The following is a 22,408-nucleotide window of genomic DNA, read 5'->3' as shown; positions in this document are numbered from 1 at the left end:
AGATGCGACTCTGGACATGCAGCTGACTTAGAACTGGTGCGGATTATTTGAAACAAAGCATCGTGAGGTGGGTGCTGACCATGGTGGTGAAACAATGTGATTTCTGCTCAGTGTTCTGAATGTCAAAGTGAAGAAACTCAGTGAAGTGCCATTTTACATGTTCTTTGAGTGGTTCGTACTTTTTCTGTGGTTTTACCGTGGTTCATCTGTGATGCATTTGTGAAAATTTCATTTAAATAAAATGAAGATTTCAATTAATGAACACAAATTTTATCACTTTTTCCACATAGATCAGAACGTCTGACCAACTTTCCTCCGTGCAATATGCAAAAATTGCATGTAGCGATGGTGTGACACGGCCTTTAAAAAGGCTAAAAGCCTGGAGTCTTACTTTGTGAAGGGATGGTGTCCTCAGAGCAGGATGGCGTTGTGGTCTCTGTGCTGTAGCCACTAGAGTACTGCAGGGAGTCTCTGCTGCTTTTCTGCTGCTCCATGCTTAGTCCTCTGGTCAGCACCATGGCGAGGTCGCTGGCAGCCGGAGAAACCTCTTCCCCATGCTGGAAACACACACGGAGAGGCGGAACTGATGTTGTCTCATGAATTGAAGAGATGTGGAAATATTTGATCCCTTTCTGCTTTTAAATGTTACTGGAAATCTGTGAGAACTTTTAGCGTTTTTCCCAGATTTCATTGTGTCAGCAGCAGCATTTCAGGCCCGAACATTTACCTAATTAAAAAAGAAAATCTATTTTTAGCTTTCCTGATTCCTACTTTTTAGTATAAATAAAATGACCAAAACACTTTAGTATGTAGAAAAAATAGCTTTTTTGGATTGTACATGCACTTTTGCTGCATAAACTCTAAGAAAATAGTATTTTGCAGGCAAACGTTTCTCCCCAACCTTTAGTCATTTCTCATAGTGTCAAACATTAATAAACTTTATTTTATGCTACTCAAACAATGTAAGTGTATGAGATGCTGGGCTCCATCATCCACCTCAGCAGACTGCAAACATTCACTCGAGCACGGGTATCATCTCACCTTTGCACAAATTGTTTGCATGACTAAATGAAATACTTTACATGTGATGGTGTGTATGCATGTGAGTGTGGATGTGTGAACGGTAGTTGTATTATGTCCATGATGACATGTTAGTATGTAAAGATATTTGGAGCCAACTGGTATAGCTGCACAGTGGCGCAGTGGATGGCACTCTTGCCTCACACCAAGAGGGCTCCCGGTTCAAGTCCCAGATGAGGGACCTGAACCAAAACGCCAATGGGGAACCTTTCTGCATGGAGAAGGCATGTTCTACCCCGTGCATGTGTGGGTTTTCTCCAGAGACTTTGGCTTCCTCCCACCATCCAAAAACATGCTTCACAGGTTAATCTATGTGTGAATGTGAGAGTGTGGTTGTAGAGCCTAGGCTGCGGCAGCCCTGTGACCCCGAAAGGGAATAAATGGCAGAAGATGAATGAATGTTTGTAACATCTGAGTGTGTGTGGACACGCCCCGCCCCTTTTATACCAATATTTACACTTGGTAGTAATGATTATAAATTCCAGGAACTTGATGCTTTATGATTCCACCCCTCCCCCCTCTATAATTTTCCTCTTATTTCCTTAACCCCTTATTTTTTCTCCCTTTCTTTTTTGACCCTTACCCCCCGTCCCCCCCTCTCTTCTTCCCTCTTTCCATCCAGTCCAACAAAAAACTACAAATGTAATTCATATAAATAAAGGTTAGCCTAAATTACAAAAGGGGTTTATTCAAATATACACCTTCATTCCTACATTCATAACCTCCTGTTGTAATAAGAAAGATTAGCAGCAATCCTCTCAATGACGGCTTAGTTGTTAATTATAACCTTCAAACATTTTAAAATGCTTTTTTCTCAGAAACAGCAATTTCTCTCAAATATTTCACTGCTGAAAAATTAAATTGATAAAGGTTTAGCTTTCATGGCTTCAGTACATGTATATGCTTCAGCCTGCTTGTCAGTCAGCATTACCTTGGCAGCAATTGTAGCCGGCGTCATTCTGGGCCTCTGCACATCTTCGGGGTGTGCAGCTCCGGCGTACCCCTGGGAACCTGGCGATCCCTCGTTGTCCCTTGGCCTCTCCACCGGTTCTTTTCTCCTCTGAACTGGTGCAGCAGCTGCAGGGTGCTCGTATTGAGCTGCTTTGGACCAATCCTAAGGAGGCAAGAGGGGTTAGGAAACGGGAAGTGGCCGGTGGGGGAAGCAGGACCAGGCGCGTCCATTATCCAGACGTTTGAAGCCTCTCAGCTGAGTGCAGAGACCGTGGTACCTTTAGGTGGACAGAGTCTCAGAGCTTGTGAACTTTAAAATTATATGTGCTGATGAAGGATCCCTGCTTCGTTTGAACAATCAGCAGTTTTTAGATTGCAAAACCAGCAAGACGGGGATCAGCGAAGACATTTTCGTGCACACACATCACAGGGAATGATGGTTACAATGAAGCAAAGCCATGTGGTCATGGGTGAGTAAGTCTGATAAAACAATGTGTGCAGAAAATATCCTTTTATGGAAGTTCTCAGCAGCAAAAAAAAAAAAAGGAAAAAGTGCGAGAGAGGAGATGGGAGAGAATGGAGAACAAACCTTCCACATGGGAACCTTTGATGTGGGAGAGGAGGAGCTTGATCCGGGGGGGCGGTTAAAGGGTGGGGACGCAGGAACAGGGAGAATGATAGAGAAAGGCCTGGTGGAGCCAGAGTGAGAAAGAGCGGGGCGGAAGGTAGCAAAGGACGAGCCAAACTGCGGGACGAGAGATACAGTTATTGAATTATGGGAAAGCGGTGGTGGAATCACTGGGAACAAAGCCACAAACAGCAGCAATGCACACTCTGTTTAGGATGAGAATGCCGGTGGATTTGACAGGTTCTATCATCATTCTATATGCACTTTGTACACATAGAATGTTGCTGTAAAAGGGATGAAGATTCAAAGATGCAAAGTTATGTCGCCACTTTGACTCCAGAATCGCTAAATAACATTAGTTTTCAGTGTTAAATCAATAAAAGCTGACTTTTTTTTAACAGATAAACTTTAGAACAAAAGCTGAGAGTGGAACAGCAGGTTCTTAGCTAAAGGAATGAAACCTCCTTAATGCTGCAGTTTTCCCTAAGGAAAGTAAGAAACAGGGGGGTAGCTCTGCAGGAACATCGCTCCCCAGGCTTCCTGCATGGAACCAGTGGATGACGGCATGCCTGCATGGTTTCTAATGCTTGCAGGAGACTTTTCCAGGAAGAGAAAACCAGGCATTAGGATTCTCCTCTAACTTTGCAGATTTGTTTTTTTTTTTTTACTCTGCTGACCAGAGTGGCAAACCCAGCAAGGACAGCAGCCACACTTGAAGCGCACTCAACTGTAAGGAAGATTGCAGTTTTGTCAAAACGCTCAATTTGAACTACAATCAGCTTTTGTCTCAGAAAGGAGCAGTTTTACACTTTGCTACATGAGCTGGTTGTCTTTTTTTTGTCACAGTGAGCAATGATTTGTGGCTCTGTAAAGCTGTGCTGAACGTGCTGCAGCACTGCGGTAGTTTCTGGAATTGGACGTGAAGTTTAAGCTCAAAGTTCATAAAGCGGGACTAAACCCAGCCAAGAAAGATAACCAAAACGAGTGAAACGAAGAAGCTGTTTATGGTGGAAGCTGCTCTACAGAGAAATATTGATGATAAGTAATAGGATGGCTACAATTGATGAAATTCCTTTTAACTTTTCTATTTATTTTAATATTAACATTTCTAAACATCATGATATTTTACCTTGAGTGAATTTAGTCGCATGCACCTGCACAGGAGGTCTATGGAGGGTCATAAAAGGGAGCAGCTAAATCTTAAGGGGAGCGCAGGTGTGGTTGTCAGTTCTCTTGAGGTTCATACAGCCGCCTCAAGAGACGTTGTGAAAATGGAAGGTACCATTGTCGTGCGTGTGGTAAGTGTATTAGGAAGTATTTGTAAGGATAATCAAAGTTCCACGCACATGGGACGAATGGGCGTTGCTGTCGTACAGTCGTTAGAAAGGTGCAAGTACCGTTCCTTATTGACCATACGCAAATGCTGCATGCAGGGGGGGTGTTTGTGATATGTAAGTGCATGCAAGACGCCCAAACTAAACCATTCAGAAGTTGCTCCCAAAAAACGTCCGCCTTAAGGATGCGTCTGCGTCGTCATCTTCACTTATCCTTGCGATTTGTAGAAGTTTTCACTATGGCCTGTCGCCCGCAGCATGCTCGCACAAAACCTCAATAGATTCACTGAGCAGTTGCCAGTCCCCCCCAGACAGCCTGTATCCACCCGTAAGGTTATGACTAAGGCTTAAGCTCCTTTAGTTCTGACGGAGAAAAAAGGGGGGTGTTGCTGATCGACCGCGTCTCTGGGATCGGCGTTTGTTGCAAGCTGATGCGGCGGTAACGGCGGCCCGCTGCTCTTTGATGTGCGTGTGGAGATGAAACGAAGATCTGACGTCTTTCAGAGATGTGAAGACTTTTTTCCTGCCTCCTGACTGTTTTTCATCACATGTCACATGTGTCCTGAAGATGTCACAGCCTCAGATTTATTCTCTTTCAAATAAAAGCAGCCAGACATCTGATGTAAAACGCGCAGAAAAGTTACCCTGATTGTTCTGCAACTGCACCTCCCTGTATACAGACTTTCCTCACTGATGCTGAGTCAAAGTGAGTCAAAACTAAATCCTTTGAACAATATCTGTCTTGTATATTATTGATTTATTAGGTTATGTAACGAGATTGCTTTAAAACAGTTTGAACTTTATTTTCTGCTGTTTGCTGGTCAAATATTTGCTAAGAAATTAACATAACTACACTTTTTTTGGAATACTTACAAAATTGATTCATATCAAAACCTGTATTGATAATAATTAAATGTTTTCACATTAAAAAATTGATGAGACTCATGTGATGTTTTGATCAAAATTAATAATTTTATTATTAATATTAAGAACTGGCTGATTCCATTTAAAGTGATTTTTTTCCGTCTATAAATCTAAAAGGTTGTTCACTTTTCATATTTCATTGCTGATGTTGTTTTGTTTTTATTTATTTTACTTTATTGCTTGGCAATTTTTTTATATATGTATATTTATGTTTATTTATATTTGCATATGTTTATAATTTCTTGATTCCATAAAGAACTTTAACAATTGTCCAGCTAACATTTAAAATACATGTTGTGCATAACTTCTCATGGGAAATCTCGGCTCTTTCTGCTTTTTTAAAGACAAATCGCATTTTTGCCTTGAAAGCCATTCCAGCAAAATAAACTTTTAACCATCTCAGGGCTTAAAAATAGGTAAAATTCAAACACAGTGAGTTTCAACCTCCTGCTTTGTCATTGTTTCGGGTGCTTTTTCTGTTGGGGGTGCATGGATGCTTACAGTAGTGGGGGAGCTGCATTCACTGACAGACTGGCACGTTTCTGACGCCTCTGAGGAAGCTGAGCTGGAGGATTTCTACAAGAAAAACAGGCAACATTTTATATTTCAGTTAACCTCTGGCAAAACTCTTTCTATACTGTTCAGCTGTGCACAAAAATAGAATGTTTTTCTGATCTAAACCATGTTAGGAAAACTTCATAGATTTATGATGTTGTAAAGAAGTATTTGTCCCTCCAAGATACAAAAATTACAAAACACTTGTTTTTTAATTATTCCTTTTTCTTGGGTTTATTTTTTTGACTTTATTAAAATTAAATAAAAAATCTAGAGCAGCCTTGAAAAACCCAGACTTCTTGCTGAGCCTGAATCCCAAGATTTCTACTCTGAAGCGGGAAACAAAAGTCTCCCTCAAACATGTAAAAAAAAAAAATATGAGACACGTTCAATTTTAAAAAAAAAACGAAGGCTGTGCTTCAGTGAGAGTTTGTCTGGGAATATTGAGTTTTATAAGAGCTACCTGACTGGTGAGGTCTGACGGCATCGGTGAGGGAGGCTTGGAGTAGATGTTGGCATCCTGGGACACAAAGCCAGAATCGTGGGAGGAGACGCTGCTGAGGCGGTGGGCGGCGATGCCCCCTGGAGGTGGAGGCTGCAGGGGCAGGCTGCTGCGGTGGCGATATGAGGAGGAGGAGGAGGTGGGTGAATGTGGCTGGGAGCCTCCTCCAACACCAGTACTTACACCTCCCCCTGATGACCGGGATGCGCTACTGTGGGCACTGCTGCAGGAGGAGGGGTGTGAGGACAGGGTGAAGGGGAGTAAGGATTAGGAAGTAGCGTTTGTGATTGCAGGCATGTGACGAAGGGAGGCAACACAAAAGATCCAACAGGAGAAAGAGAGCAGGGGAGGGGTGAGGTTGAGGCAAAACAGGGAGTACAGGAGCAGCAAAGTGCACACAGACACACAAAAACACACAACAGTTCTGCAGGAAAGACTGAACCTCCAAGCAGAACACTGGATCACACACAAACGAAAAAACTATGACAAAAATCTTTCACTTAGTCAGTTATTCTCTCAAAAACCCATTGACCGTGTGAGTGTGACGTCACCGATACAAAATGGTTTAGTCCTGGCTCCAACTAGACAACATCAATTCAGTTTTTTTTTGCAACATGGATGCCTCCACGTTGGAGGCAAACGTCGTCAGTAAGCGGTGTTTGGTTGAGTCAAGGTTTCTATGGCAACCACTCTCGCCAATTAGAAGTGAGCTTGTTGGAAGGCCACACCCCAATCACTTGAAAGCTGGTATGAGTGACTCCTCGTGCACAAATACCTGCACATGCTGCTCTTGCGTGACCCAGAGCTGCTGGGGGACGACGGTGGCGTCTGATAGGACCAGCTGTAATCTGAGCCCTTCAGGTCTTTAATCACCTAAAAGATGAGAAAAAGGTTGAGCAAAAACTTTTTTTTCACCTTCTCCACAAATGACGAAGGATGTGGACGCGTCACCTGTTCACTGGCAGGAGGCAGTTTGTGAGGATCGGTGGTCAGAACAGTGAGGTCGTCGATGATGGCTTGCAGGTGGGTGATCTCGCCCAGCATGGCGATCTCTCCATTCTGGGCATGAGTGACAGGCGGTAAGAACCCCGATGCATTTCTAAAACCCCATCTCAATAGGATGATCCAAGCTTGCTTAAAACCCCTCTGTATGTAGCTTGGATCATGTTTTCTGCCCTGCACTGCATTATCACTCCACTAGGAAGCAGCAGTTTTCCTTCTTATTTTAAAATAGCTGCTTCTGTAAAATCTCAAAAATTTGGAACCATCTAGCATCTATTTTTACTTATTTTTACTTATGCAACAGAATTGTTTATTTTCAAAACTTTATGGTGAGAGAAACACATCTACAAAAAAAAATTATCCCAGAAAATTAGAATTTTCTTTCAGTTCTTTGATATATCAGGCTTTATGATATACTCATTTACCACGACTTTTGATTCACAAAAATATGAAAAAGATCTTGATCATCGTGATAAAAAAAGACATTATCTTTCACCAACATAAATTATATTTGTTCTTAAAACAGATATGTTCCACTTTTTATAAAGTGATTTACATACATTTTTATATCGGTATGGATCAGATAAAGAAACTTTATAACCAACTCTATAATATTTAACTTAAAATAAATACATCTCCAGGGTCACAAAGCCCACTTAGCTGCCGTAGGGCAAAGATGGGGTTAAAATAAGTCCTTGTTCAGAAATGTTACCCCTCATTTTTGGCTCATTAATTAAAAAATGACCAAACTTTGCCACAGAAATAAACATACTAACAGGGTTTTAACAAGCAGTAAAGGATTTTTTCTATAATATATTATAGATATGTCATGTCTTGTCAGTCTTATCTTAAGTCCTGAGTTGTGCACTTTTAGTCAGTGTCTGTTACCTGTGTTGTCTCGTGTTGCACTTCCTGTTTTATTTTGAAACATTAAGTCTCCACTCGTTTCAGCCCTTGTTACTTCCTGCCCTGGTGTTTCCCTACAGGTGTGACAGTCTAATCCACCCTGAGTGTTTCCACCTGTGATTCCCTCCCTCCCTCATGTCTTAAATAGTCTGAGTCCGGCTTGGTCCTGTGCCAGTGAGTTCGATCTTATCCCTTTCCACAGAAAAAGCCTTTTCCTGAGAATAAAAGCTCTAAACTCTGCATTGAGTCCAGCCCTGAGTTCTGCCCTGACAAGATAACAGATTTTAAATTATTCTAAACTGTATTCCAACATTTTTCAAAACAAAAACAAAAATTACTTTAGAATAAGGAAATCCTTTAATTTGAGCTTTTGTTCCTTTGATCGACTGAAACCAAAACTATGAAAAGGCTTGCTGGCTTTCGTCTAACCAAGCCTCAGTTTCTGAGTTTAGCCTGCCAAATGTTGCAGTTCATGAAATGACCACCGGGGGCAGCACAAAGTCATATTAGTTTTTTTAATCATGAACAATTTTGGGCTCCATAGAGGCATGCTGCAGGAGGGAACAATTTCTCGTTGAATGGTTTTATTTATTTTAATTTTCTTTCTCTTTGATCCATTCAACTACACTAATCTTTAAATTGTGTGACGCATTTTGAACAAAACTAAATCCAGAGCATCTCAGCAGATCAGACTGTGTCTCACCACAACAGGCTGCAGGAAGCCAATGAAGGTGCAGAAGCGACCCCTCTCCTCCACCAGGGCGCGCCGCACTGCCTGCTTCTCCATCTCCTCCATCAGCAGACACATGTCACTCACGTCCTGCACGGCGTTGTCCAGCTGGGGCTGCAGGTCGCCTCGGCCTGAGACGCACAGGTTTGAGTGAGACAGAAAGAAGTTTTCACCAGAAGAGAGAAGATCTTCAAAAAATGGATGCAGAAAAGTGTTAGATGGGTGTGCTTTCATTAGAAAAAGAGAAGATTGGGAATTTCAGATCCAACTCCAGCAATAGTGATTTTAAGATGCAAGTACTTGATCTGCAAAATGACTTTGATTCCTGATGACAAAAAAAGAGTTTTGGCTCCTTTTTTGCTTCCTCCTTAAACACCACTGAGCCAGAATACAAATACTGTTTTTGTCTGGAAAAACTGGTTCTGATCATATGCGGCTGATACAATTCTTTCTCTGATCACTTACAGAAAAGGAAACTCTATGGATGGAAAGCAAGACATGAAATGAATCTTTGTAGTGTTAAAACATGCAAAAGATCGGCAAAGACATGGGCGCTATCAGGGACTGAATGAAAGAGAGCAGTGGTGGAATGACGGGGTAAAAAAAAGCCTATAGTGTCACAACAAAGCTGATCACAAAAGCTGCAAAAGTCGTGCAGTCAGGGAGGAAGTGAAATTACATCATGCATCATCCAGAGTGAAACTCTAAGCTACCACAGAGGAGTAACTTTAATCTCTCACTGGAGAACAAAAACTTTGATGAAGCTTTTTGGGAACTCCGCCATTGCAGTGATTTATCTGACAGTAACCAAATCCTCTTTGAAGTCGTTTGCTGTCATGAAGCTTGATGGGGGTGGCGACCCAGATCTCATCAGACCTTGATGGAGATCTTTATAGATGGTGAGGGCTTATGTGAAGGGTGGAGATCCAGGAGTGTCCGTCGTGCTAAGCAAGAAAGACTCAGTCCATGCCCAAAATCGCTCCCTACTCCCTAACTATGGTACGAAGAAAAAACTCTGTAGTGCCCTGGATTTTAAAAGCGGTTCGGACACCATGCTCACTACTTTTTGTTTAAACGTTAAATAATGACATCTCCAATGCTGTGTTTTCATTATAAAAACCTGGTAGGTTTATAAAAAATAAATTCAAATGGACATTAAAAAATCCTTCAAGCGGAATGCATTGTGGTCTACATTCACCATTCTAGTTAGCATCGATGCTGGCTGTTTTTTTTGCAGAAACTTATGGGAACGCTGGATTTGGGCAGAATCTGAATAGCTTCCCTTACGCTCTGGCTCCTCCCCATTGCTCCAATTGTAGGGGCATTTGAAGCTGTAGCGGCGTCCGAAAGTGTAAGGAGTAGCCTTAGTGACTTACGGCTGGGCATCCCTCCACCTGTAGAGTGTTCCTTGTCGCGCTGTGACGCGGAAGAGAAACGCATTTCTTCATGTGGGGGTGCCCTGAAGTACAGAAGTTTACATCTGAATGTAAGTTATGACTTTCTGTTCTTACATGACTTTTTAAAATTCTAAAACCGATGTTATGTCTTTTCTGAGCGCAGGCAGCAATATGCGCTAACGTGGATGGCTGACCACTGATGACATCATCTAGTGGTAGTGCCGTCCGAATTTGAAGACACTCTTGTTTCCACAACTCTCCACTTGGAGGGCTGAATGTAGGGGTAGGGAGAAGCCGTTGGGGTAGGGAAGCAATTCAGACTCTGCCTTGGACACAGTGACAAAAGGGCGAACGCTGAACTGCACTGAGTAGTCAGGAAATTCGGACAAACCTTATTGTTTGTAGTGAGCCAAAACAAATTGAAATTCAGAGCTCAATACGGTTGAAAACTTTATTTACAAGACCTTAAACTATCAGCAGAATCTTTGGAGATGTGTAGATTTAATCGTAAGGTTTTCTTGTTGGTTTTCATGTCTAACATCTGGCTTAGTTTGCTACTGTTGCTGGGTAAATTGAGGACCCCCAGGAAATATTTAGGGTCTGTATTTCGTCCATAACGAGGCTCTCTGTTTCCCCAACAGGTATAAAAAGTTTGAGGCATGCAGTCGCGGTCGGGAGGCAAACATTCAGGGTGTGCGCTGATGTGGCAGCCCCATACTCACCCTGCAGCTCTGTAACAAGAACGCCACAGGCGGGGAGGGACAGGCGCAGGTAAAAAAAAAAAAAAAAAAAGCAAAACAAAGGGAGAGAAGAGGAGGGGCAGAAACAGCAGAACTTATTGTTAAGGTTAGTACAAGGAAGCCATCACAGCACAGCCATAATGCCAAACGTTAGAGCAAAAAAAATGAAATAAAATAAACGGCGCCGAGACAATAACAGCAGTAATAATAGCTGGAGAACGTCCACAACACAATTCAAAAAAACATTTAAGTTCGTTAAGGTTGTTACATTTGTACTCTTGTTCAGAAATATGTAAACAAATCTGAAAATATAAAAAAACTGAAAGAACAGCATCATTCATTGCAAGAAAACTATAAATATCTCCTTTAAAACGCCTCATTAATAAATAAACATTGAGATGAGAAACAAATGCAACTTAAATGTTTCCTTTTTTTAGAAAATGGATTTTTGATAAGGAAAATATTGACTTGTATTATAGAAAATAAATCTGCAAAATCGTTGTTTTTAATTAAACACCTGTTGCCTGTATATTATTAGGTTTGTCATGTTATTTTAATCAAAAATGATATAAATATGCCACATTTGCCAGGTTTAGAGTTTTAGAAGAGATTTAATTCCTCACCCATCACATGACAGGCTCCTATATATGCTATAGATATGCTATTTGTTTGTATAGATTTTATTTTGCAGGCAAACAACTAAATAATGACAACTCATTGACTTTTGTTCACATTTCCACAAAATACATAAAAATGAGTCAGTAAATTACAATTAACACATCTGGACAGAGTGGTGGAGTCAGATATCGTGGCTTGGTTTCATCACACATTTTTGGTTTTAACACTATTTGTTGCAGTCATAAAACAAAGAAAAAAACATTCAAACTGTTTCTGAAAAACACTGAATCCCTCATATGTCAGATTTATTTTGCAGAAATTGTGGATGCTTGCATTTTTCTGCCCAGCAACACTGCAAAAGATGATGCAGACAGAATTATTATTGGTTGCAGTTTCAGGCAATAAAATGACTCAAATGAGAAAGAGCAATATCACTGCTTGTCACTAGATGGCGCCGTGCATCTGCAGGTCAGCTAAAAGAGCTTCTTGGTTGGTTTTCTGCTTTTAAAACCAGAACATTTTAGAATGTCATTAGAGAAAAATATTGTAAATAAAACTTCTATGTAATCTAAAAAACGGACAGATACTCACTTAACAGAAAAAAATCTGATTACTCTCCGAGACAACGCTCGCTGTGCGTGGTAACTGTTACCTTTGCGAGCTTTCTTCTGCAGTTTCATCGTGTCAGATGACTTCTTCTTGATCTCATGGCGTGACCTCTTGTACTCTTCAAAGGGAGCAAACAGCAATATTTAGAGAAAAGCTTCTGCCTGCTGTCATATCCATCTGTACATAAACTGAAAAGAATAGATGTCTCCTCCGCCTTTGACTCCACCCATGAAGGAGCTGCGGTCAAAGCCGCCCTGCAGAACCCTTCAGTGATCTAGATAATCGATTTAAGGATAAAATATGAGAATAATAGTTAGAATATATAACCAAGGTATAACATTTTTACTGTAGTAACCAAAAAAAAGGAGATAAAAGATTTAGATTGTTTTAAATTTATTTTCTCTTTGTTATAAATTGTTTTATTCATCTTTATAAACCACATCATGCTTGTATAATGTCTTTTAGATTGCTTTTTAAAAATAGATTGTATTGTTTCACAGCTTTGAACATAACTTTGGTTTTTATTTTTATGCGTTTAAAAAAGAAGTTGTCACTGACGACTTTTTTTTCCCGATTTAGTTCATTTTTGTTTTTGTGCAAAGAATTTTTGACTTGAGTAAAAGAAAACCATAACTCTTTAATTTTTTTTAATGTACAAACTATTGATAACTGTTTTTTACATTAACCCTCGTGCTATCCTAGGCACTTTGACATTGGGAGTGGGGTCATCTAGACCCACTAGACCCCACTGTAGAAAGACAGTGGAAAGTCTTTCAATGATTTGTGATCTTCACTGGTGTCCATGGATTACATGAAATCCTCTTCACCTTTATCCACCTTTGTCATGGTGGGGAGAACACGTCAATGGTCATCTTGACCCCGTAGGATAGCACAAGGGCTAAACAAACTGAAATTCCCACCACTAGAGGGTGCTGCAGACTTCAAATGCTGATTTGGGCCGGCAGCTCATAAGCAGCAGGTCGGCTGGCAAATGGGAAGTTATCCCTTTATTGGCTTTTTTTGCTGTGTGCTTTAAAACAACAGACGCCCTGAACCATCTGTAAAGATTTGGAGGGAAACATCTTAATTTTTTATTTATGGTTCCCCACAGACAATAAGTCAGGAATCGCTCTCGTTGATCAAACCATGCAGACCGTGGTGTGAAGGTCAGCAGGGACGGATCTGGTTTCTGCCAAGTTCAAGGCAGTTGTGCCGTAGTGTTCATTTCTAGTTTTGAAACACACAAAAACTGATTGATCAGTACTGATCAGCCTGTTGTTGCTTTAAATCACAGACCTGCCGATGAGTAAGCGTCCGACAACATGGACTTCACCTTATGGACTGAAGGACATCGTGTTGCCATGCAGAACATAAAACAAACTCGACCTGCTAAATAACTGGACCAACCGAAATCCCATCTAATGTTGTTTTATTGTAGAATCACTTCGTATTTCCAGAGGGATGACAGAATGTCTGTGGCCTTTGCTGGCAGAGGTTAAAATGCCTGCATCCTCTCTGGCTTGTTCCTCACTCTGTCCGTACCTTTGGCATGATCCTTGTCCAGCTGATTGGCTGTCTTCTTCCAGTCTTCAATCTTGTCCTGGAGAGGAGCGATGAGGCTTTCCATCAGCGCACTACACACAGAAAAAAAAAAAGTGACATCAGGCCCCTAGAAAATGGGATTCAGAAACAGGTTACAGTCATCATCAATTCCCTAATGCATGCACTGCAAATGTTCTTTGACATGGTAAATGCAGCACAATCATTGGAATTGGTTGGAGGAGTCATTCAAATCCTTTAACATGAATCTTTGTCAGCATGGCTGAAACGGATTCAGCCCATGAAAAGACACTAAACTAGAAGCAGCAGACCCCTGGAGAGGCTTCTGGAGTGTCCGGTGTGGCGTGCAGTCTTTGAGCTGGATTCTCTACTACACTTTAAATACTTTAGCTGACAAGTCAGCGTGACCCAACTGTGCTCTTGTCCTAAAAAAGAGGGTCAGCTTTAGATGAAACACATAAAATTTACAACTTCCTGACTCCTGATGAGGAAGAGAAGTAGGTGAGAAGAGGAGGGCGGACAGGAAAGGAGAGCTGCTTACTTGGTGAACTGGCGAAGTTTGGCCTCAATGCTGCGATGCCGCATGCACATCCTGGTCAAAGCTGAGCCAATATCTCTGGTTGCCCCTGGAAACAAACCACAGCTGGAATCAGCTCTCAAGATATTCCGATGCTACCATGCGATACGAGAACATTTCCACTCCAGTTTTTCCCCAAAAGGCCTTCTTTTGTTCCACAACCCAAACAAATGAGGTCAATGTTTACCTCAAAGACCTGCTGAGTGAAAGTTATTTAATGCTTTAAAGTCAAAAATAGAAGCAATAAGAGGACTTGTTTTATTTTACACTCAGCCAGTGTTTACTCAAGAGGTGATCTGCCTCTTGGAGATCCTACACTTTACTTCCTTCTTTGTCCAAATACAGAAGAGTCCCTTGAGAGTGTGTTTTTGTGAGGGACAGACATCTGGAGACACAGTGCATGTGCAGCCATAAACACCAGTCTATTTTAAAGCAGCAAGTCCCAGTGGAAAAAGCTGACCTTACAGTTTAAGTCAGTTTAAGTGATGGCAGATACGGCGGATTCCCAAACAAGGAGCTGCAACTGCCTCCGTTCAGGTGGACACGAAATCTAAGACAGGAGCTTTCTTCTAATACGGCGTACTTAACGGCTTCGGAACAGAGGTGAGACAGTGTGCAGTCCTGGGGGAGTACTGTAATCACTGCTGCCACAGTGGAAAGTCTTTCTAAAGAGAAGCCTGGTGGGATTTCCTCAAGATGCTGCCGAAAAGGAAGAGAGAAGCTTAAACAAGCTTCAGCTGAAAAATTCAGGACAATCAAAGCAAAGATGAGCTTCAATCCAGCGTTTAAGGAGCTGCGATCAGTGCGGAAGAAACTCGAAAAGGGTTTCAGCGGGAACTTCATTAGCTATATGATAAAGAGAAGATGTCAGATCACTCAAGAATCCTACTTGATCAGACTCAAGTTCATCTTTAATTAGTGTAAAAAGTAACCGTTCAGTTCAGACAGCAGAGACTATACAGATTCAACAGATTTTATACAATCAATAGGAATCAGTATCTGGGTACCACTTGGGAATGTGAAATCTGCCACTCCTAGATATAATCTAGACAGTGGAATTAAAAAGTACAGTAAAACAAAGAGTGATGGACGTATGGCAACAAAGGTGGGAAGAGGAAAAGAAAGGAGGATGGTTCAAAAACTTTCAGAAATCTGTTGGAACCAAGGAGAAATGGGACACACTCAACAAATGATGCCGGTAATGATCATTACCCCTTGTAAAAAGCCCCTCTTCATAATTTATATAGACAAGACATCATGCATTACATTTCACATCATTGTCAATTTAACTTTTGTACTTCTTTTTTAAATCGGTGTCTGGTTGATTACATTTTACTACAGCCTAAATAATAATACTTTAATATAGTATCACACCTGCTTGAAGAAAACCCTGCATCTTTACCTGCCTTAGGCTGCAGGTTGGAATCAAACTGCTGCTAATGAGTAGCTATAAACCAATTAAACTTTAACATTTGCATGAAACATTGGAGTATTTTGTGTCTTTCCATACTTTAAAACTACTACTACTAATAATAATACTTAATAACAAAATGCATTAAATGGATCAATGTGCATGCAAAGTTGAATATATTATAAAATATCTTTCATAAAAGCTCTGGACCAGTTTAAGCTTGAAAGTGGCTTTAGGGTGTATTTCTAAAGTCTATTTGCCGCGACTGAGTTTGTTTATTTTGGTCCAGATCGAGTCCTGAACCATGCATTTGGTCTGTATTCAGACTGCCGTCTACCGGACACGTCTGTTTCAAACCAAAGCTTGTAAACAAGACCACATGACTAAAGATCGCTGCTTTCATAGGCCAAGAATTACGAGGGTGGGGCAAAGCAACGATAAAAGGAATAATGGAAGTCCTGCGCTTTGCAATCCTTGTCGTGATAGTTTTCGCTGACCAATTTTGACCGTGTGAATCAACGTCAGGTACAACAGTTGTTACTTTGGTACAGAGGCGGTTAGTGAGGAGACAACGGCTAAGATGTTACGCTGAAGGGTTCATGACAAATAGCTGTTTGGAAAATAGTGTGACGAGCAAAGTGTATCATTGAAAAGTCTCATCGTTGTTTTATGTTTGTCCGCGGCTCATCAGTTGCTCCTTTCTACTGTGTTTACATCCCATAATGTTCGCCTCTGGTGGCTGTTTTGGTTCAGTTGTTCCGCTCCGAGGACGGATTCTATTCAGCCTGAGGAGCAAACCGAAGCTCAGTCTGATTGGAAAATTAAGACCCCCTGCAAAGATGGGTCAGAGAGCAGTTCCTGGTACCAGATCAGGGTCCGCTTGGGTGCAGTCTGACTGAAAATTTGCTCCGGATTGTCGAGGGAAACAAACTGGGGTTGACTTTAACTAAATCAAATGTGACCAGTCTGAATACACCCTTATTATCTTTAATGTTCCAAATATATTAGTTGGATTGATGAGATAAAATAGGTTTCTGAAACGTATTACACAAAATAGTCAAGAGACAAACAGTCATTAATCAGGAGTTAAAGTCTATGAACCACAGCTGCTCAAAAATGATCAGTGTTTGCACCGAAAGCAATGTACACATTAATGCAACACTTCAGATCCCCTGTAGGAAATGGTCGCATCAAGGGAAAGGTTCTCCATTCATAATTAACAAATTCTTCCCTTTCGCCTCCTGTTCTACCCAGCAACCATTCATTAAACAGAGCCACCCTCCCCCAAACGCAGAAAGAACCATACTTAGAATATATAGACCTGTTCCCTGTGCATGCCAATCGGCTGTACAGCTGATGCTGTTTACAGAGCAGTTAGCTGGACATTTCTGTGGTCCCAGATCCCTGAGTGGATGTGGACAAAAAGAGAGGAAATCCGATGGGAAGACTGAGTTTGGGATTTTCTATAAAAAAGATGAGGATTATGAGCAAAAGGCGTTGCAGGAGAGATGAGAAAGCAGAAGAACCAGAGGGGTCGCTTTGCACATTTTAATGAGCTCTCTGTCGGAGTGAGAGCCACGGGACTGGAGTTACTGCCAGCGTCGTTTGTGTGTTCATGTGTGTGCGTTTCATCCCTGCATTTATGATGGCGCTCTTCCTGTTTGCCTGTCATTACTCAATTGCTCAGACTCCACAGGAGATCAACAACCAGATGAGAGCGCACGCCTGTCACATCTGGAGCCTGGAAAGTTGGTGCTCATTTGCCGTCAGGCCTAAAAGTGTTGCAGCACGCAAAACAGGACAAACCACATTCAGCCTGCATCCCAAATGTCTGAACTGTAATCTTAAACTGTTTTAATGCCTGCTGTGCAACCGTTTACTGACGGAGACAAACAAGACTAACATCACACTCAAAAGCATTGGCAGACTGGTGCAATAGTCACAACACTGCAAAAACAGGCCCCTCCGAAATAAGTCACAATTTCTAGAAATACTTTTTTTTTCCTATAAACAATCAAATGAATCTGCCAATGAGGTAAGAAAAATGGTCTCTCCAGTAATTCATATTTTCATAAAAAAATGTCATATATATACATATATGTGTGTGTGTGTGTGTGCATATGTGTGTATTTTTTTTGTTTTTTTTGGGGGGGGGGCATAGACATACATGGTTTACCTATTTTAAAGACATAAACCTTTTCTGAGACAAAACAGGTTATTTTTAAGACTAAATATTTCCACTTACCAGAACAAAAGAACTAAGACTTATTTTAGTATTAAAGTCCAAGACATCACCTTTTATTTTAAAGAATCTTATTAAGGCAAGTTATTCTAGTTCCATTGACAGATTTTTCTACCTATGCCAAATTTAAAAAAAAAGTTTATTTTCTATGTATCACTTGTTTTGACAAGAATCATTTTTACAGTGCAGTTTTTGACTGAAAGTGTGTAAAGAAAAGGAACATTCTGTGCACAGATGCAGCATTTATCATAACAGTCATCATCATCACAAGCTGCTGGAAAAATCATTACTTTCTACTTTATGACACTGGAACAAAACACAACTTTAAGCCACCCTCCTCTTCCTCATCAAGCTGAGAAAATGCTAGAAAACAACAGAACATAAACAGTCTGATGCATCTGGAAACTTCCTCTGACATGGGGAGGTCTTTCTGAGACTTTCTGACTGGTCTGAAAACAGAATTTCTGTTGGTTAAAGGAAAAGTCTTAATAATGTAATTTTCTTTATTCAACATCTGCATTAATGTGTGAAATTGTATATATGATGTTTGACAAATTAAATAATAAAAATTATTTACACTATTTTTGTAAACATTAAAAACTGGTTGGGATTGAAATGAGATTTCCATTTTTCAGACAGACTTGAACATGTCACGTGGGTTTGGGTGAAGCTTCCCAGACGAACTTCTTCACCTCAGAGCAACTGACTCAGCCGTTTTGTTACCGTTTCCAAGGTGGTGCCGATCCCACTCGGTTGCTAAGGTAGGAATCGGAACATTTGTTGCTAAGCTCATATTGTCAGTTGCTATGGTAACACATCTGAAGGACAGAGGAGGAGAGGGAGAACGAGTGGGAAACAGTCACAGAGCGCTGGGAAAAAGAAGACACACATCAAGATTATGTAACCTCATTATGTACAGGAGCCCGGCTTATTTAAAGCCAACAACCATTCAAATAATGCCGAATACATTACTTATTATTCTTCTCGAACATGTGCAGATATGTTGCCAACAAATACACCAAATGTGGTATGCTTCAATGCACATAGAGACAGCTCTACTCTTATAGATGGTTTAGTTTCATGCAGATTTTTCTGTGACCTTAGTTTCCTTTTAGATAACAATTTATTCCCCAATCTAATAGTAACATCTCTTTTCACTGCGATGCTTTTTTGCCTGGAGCTTCTCTGGCCAATCCACCATCTCCATGGCAACTGTCTTCTGTGATCCCGCAGAAGGATTTGTCAGCTTTCCTTCACCGGTGCAATACAAGAAAACATGCAGCTGGGATGAGAAGAAGTCTACTGGACAACAAGGCTCTTTGCACTTAATGCCGATTGGCTGAGATTTCTGCGCAGGGATTTTTTGGGGGACGAATGCTAACTTCGTCAAACTCCGGCAATCTTGAGTGGCGTCAATGCAAAACGAGTACTGACCCTAACGCTTAAGCTGAAGTGGGAGCAGAATAGCAAAAGTCCTGATTCCTCACGCATTTGCCAGAAAACAGAAAAAGGGACATGAGTAAATAAAAATATAATCTAAATATCAGTTTGTTTCTTTTTAAAGTGAATCAGTAGTCAACATTCTAGCGTTGCTCTTTAGTCCTAGGAATATTTTTAGGCTATAAAACCATACAGAAATATCTGAGTAACATTTACTGTATGTACCACATCCCATTAATATAGCTGTAGGGAAATTAAATATTCCATCTAGCCAAATATTATTTTCAATCTTTTTTTTTTCAGAAAAAAGGTTTATATCTTTAAATAAAATAAACATGTTGCAACAGAAAGATTTAACTGTATTAATAAACTGACCTCATTTATCAGAATAGCAAATTTTGGGCAAAATAACACTTTCAAACTGATTTCTGCTCATTTAAGTTTTTCTCCAAGAACTACATAACCATGTGACCAGACAAACATATCCTACTTTCAACTTTTATGAAATAAATGTTTTTCTTTTCAAAATAAAAATGGGCACAAACCTCCAAACTGCTGGGCATAAATGATTTGCTGGAAAATCACTGAAATTCATTTATCCATTCATCTTCTAAACCCGTTTTTTTTCCCCCTTTCTGGGCTGCTGGAGCCTATCCCGGCCAGTCGTGGGCGTAGGCAGGGCACATCCTGGACAGGCTGGCTGTCGCAGGGCAGAATCACTGAAATGTCTTTCAAAATAAAGTTTCTATATATAAGTATGAATAAGTACATATATTGAATGCTCTAGAATGGATAAACAGTGTGGAAAAAGGAAAAAAAACAAGTTATAACTACAAATTGGGCTTCTTGTAATTATTACATTTTTTCTTTCCTTTTAATGTCTTGAATTTAGTCTCCTTTATTGATACACATTTTTTTTTTTTGATGACTGAAAACCAGGGCTGCAAGATGGCATGGTGATTATCACTCCTGCCTCACAGCGAGAAGGCCCTGGTTCAAATCCTGGCTGGGTTCTTTCTGTGTGGACTTTGCATGTCCTCCTCTGCATGTGTGGGTTTTCTCCGGATACTCCGGTTTCCCTCCACAGTCCAAAAACAAGCTTCAGAGGTTATTTAAAAAATAAAATGTGTCCCTTTTCTGTGTTTGTGGTTATGTGGCCCCCATAGCGGACTGGTGACCTGTCCTGGATGTACTCTGCCTTGGCCTGGCTGCAGTTGGGATAGGCCCCAGCAACCCAGTGACCCCAAAAAGGAAATAGTTGGTTTAAAGAAACATGGATGGACTAAAAACCAGGTTGATAAGCTTCCGAGGTCACTTTGAATAAATCTGTGCATCCCAAAATCAACATCCACCTAGAATCTGGATCAGAAGTGAGTGGGGGTTGTGTGTCTGTGTAAATCCAGTCAGCTTGAGTCTGAACTCAAATCCTGGTCATGAAGTGGTGCTCTGACTGCAGCTGGGATGCAGATACTGAAGGTTGGTCCATCCTCCCAATCTCAGTTTTTGGCTAAAAGTGTGTGCATGTAGGTAACTTTATTGATAAATTTGTGTGCATCATAGACTGTAAAAACATCTTAATGGATACATGAATATTTAATTAATATTCATTGGTTTATTTCCAATAGCAAGCAGCTGAAAGAGGAAGTAGAACAAAACTGAAGATGTCTGTTTCTCTTTTGAAGGCTGTTTCTTGGTAGGTGAAGCTGCAGTTGCCAAGGTTACAGACGTCTGCAGCAACCCTCCCCATGTGTTGCCGTGACACCAGCTTCGCTGCAGTGACACAGCAACATGGAGACCCCAGAAGATGTAAAGCTAAACTGAAAAAAAATGAGGAAAAGAAGACGCAGAAATCCTGCTCTTACCAACTAAGATAAAGCAGAATTATTCATGAGACCCAGTTATTCTTCTTTCCATGATTTTAGATTGCATTTTCCAAACAAGCAGGCAGTCAGCCACCCTGGCTGCAACATCCGTCCTCTGATATAACAGCATGTACAATGCAGTAATTGGAGTTCCAGATCACATTCTAAGCTGGAAGCCTCCAACGCCGCATTCAGGAGGAATGCACGACAGTAAGAAACATTGAGCTGAAGCTTTAAACCACAACAGGAGACGAATTCAGGAGGAAAACACGCTCTTGTCTGGCTTTTCTATTAGACAGACTGTTATGAAACGGTTGAACTTGTTTGGAACCCTCAACAGGGGAAAAAGCAAAACGTGGAGAACATTTCTCATACCACATTCTACACAAATCTTTGGTTATTTCAACCTCACTGATAAAAGCTGCTCTTTTAATAAAGCCAAATAAAAACAGGCCATTGTTTTGACAGTCCATGACTCTTAATAGTTTGTATGCAGATTTCAAGTTACAGTTCTCTGCAATTCATTTTTTCTCAAAATCTAACTCCAATTACCTTTTAATTTATTTATTTTAATTTATTTTAAAAATGTTCCCATTTGTCTTTCAATTATGAATATTTTTAGCCAAAAAAAAGGTTGTTTTAGTTTCTGCAGAGCGGCAGGCCATCATTAGAAAGTTGCATTTTTTCCGTCTTTTCCTTATTCACAATGATTTGAATAAACAAATATGGAGAAACGCAATTTTAAGCCTTATTTTCTAAATAAATGACCTCCATCGTAAGAAAATGGTTAAAGAACAATTTTACAAATACCACAACACAGCTTAACATTGAAGCGGGTCTTTAAGCACAAGTGCATTCTGGGTGCTATATGAGCCTCAGCTCTGCTGCTGCCTCATATCAAAAAGTGAGCCGGGCTCCCCAATCAGCTGATGACCCAGAGTGTCTGCTGTGATGATCCCGAACAATCAATGTTCTGGTCCAGTCTGGTCTATTTCCACGGTCACCAGTTCTCCTTGGCAGCACCGCGGCGTAAACAAGTCTTTATGGTCGGCTGTGGTCCCAGCAGCAAAACAAAATGAAGCCCCTCATTCTCCAACGTGGGTCTATTCATCCCTGTTCCGTCCTCTACCGTTATCATGAAACCGCAGGGACCTCAAGTTATTTTTGAAATCCTGCCTAGTTTTCTCGGATAATAGATATTCAAAAATGGCCACGCACCGCTTCTAGGTGAATCCAGATCCTTTGACAATCTTAGAATAGATTCACGAGTTCTGCCTATGAATATTCTAACATCTGTGAAGATTATTGACTTGTAGAAAGCCAAAGCGTTTCTGTTTCTG

The 22,408-nt window shown here is 40.7% G+C and overlaps 1 protein-coding gene across 12 annotated transcripts in view; it reads right to left on the bottom strand.

The window, feature by feature from the left end:
- LOC101154768 (MTSS1-like protein) overlaps window positions 1-22,408 on the bottom strand; it is a 68,068-nt gene that overhangs the window by 8,169 nt on the left and 37,491 nt on the right. For 2 of the 12 annotated variants that reach the window (XM_023953714.1, XM_023953709.1), the window contains exons 4-15: window positions 14,078-14,162; window positions 13,519-13,610; window positions 12,020-12,094; window positions 10,732-10,740; window positions 8,586-8,743; window positions 6,926-7,033; window positions 6,750-6,847; window positions 5,936-6,083; window positions 5,419-5,493; window positions 2,621-2,776; window positions 2,012-2,194; window positions 392-557 (exon numbers count right to left, since the gene is read on the bottom strand). In XM_023953714.1, coding sequence (XP_023809482.1) covers window positions 392-557; window positions 2,012-2,194; window positions 2,621-2,776; window positions 5,419-5,493; window positions 5,936-6,083; window positions 6,750-6,847; window positions 6,926-7,033; window positions 8,586-8,743; window positions 10,732-10,740; window positions 12,020-12,094; window positions 13,519-13,610; window positions 14,078-14,162 — 1,353 coding nt within the window. Of the gene's footprint in view, window positions 1-391; window positions 558-2,011; window positions 2,195-2,620; window positions 2,777-5,418; window positions 5,494-5,935; window positions 6,198-6,749; window positions 6,848-6,925; window positions 7,034-8,585; window positions 8,744-10,731; window positions 10,741-12,019; window positions 12,095-13,518; window positions 13,611-14,077; window positions 14,163-22,408 lie in introns of all 12 variants that reach the window. The other 10 variants (XM_023953706.1, XM_023953705.1, XM_023953716.1 and 7 more) reach the window with 7 other exon arrangements.

This window comes from Oryzias latipes, chromosome 3 (genome assembly GCF_002234675.1).
Source record: "Oryzias latipes chromosome 3, ASM223467v1".
Classification (NCBI taxonomy): Eukaryota; Metazoa; Chordata; class Actinopteri; order Beloniformes; family Adrianichthyidae; genus Oryzias; species Oryzias latipes.
Note: the sequence above shows the minus strand (reverse complement) of the source record. Positions and strands in the feature narration are given on the sequence as shown.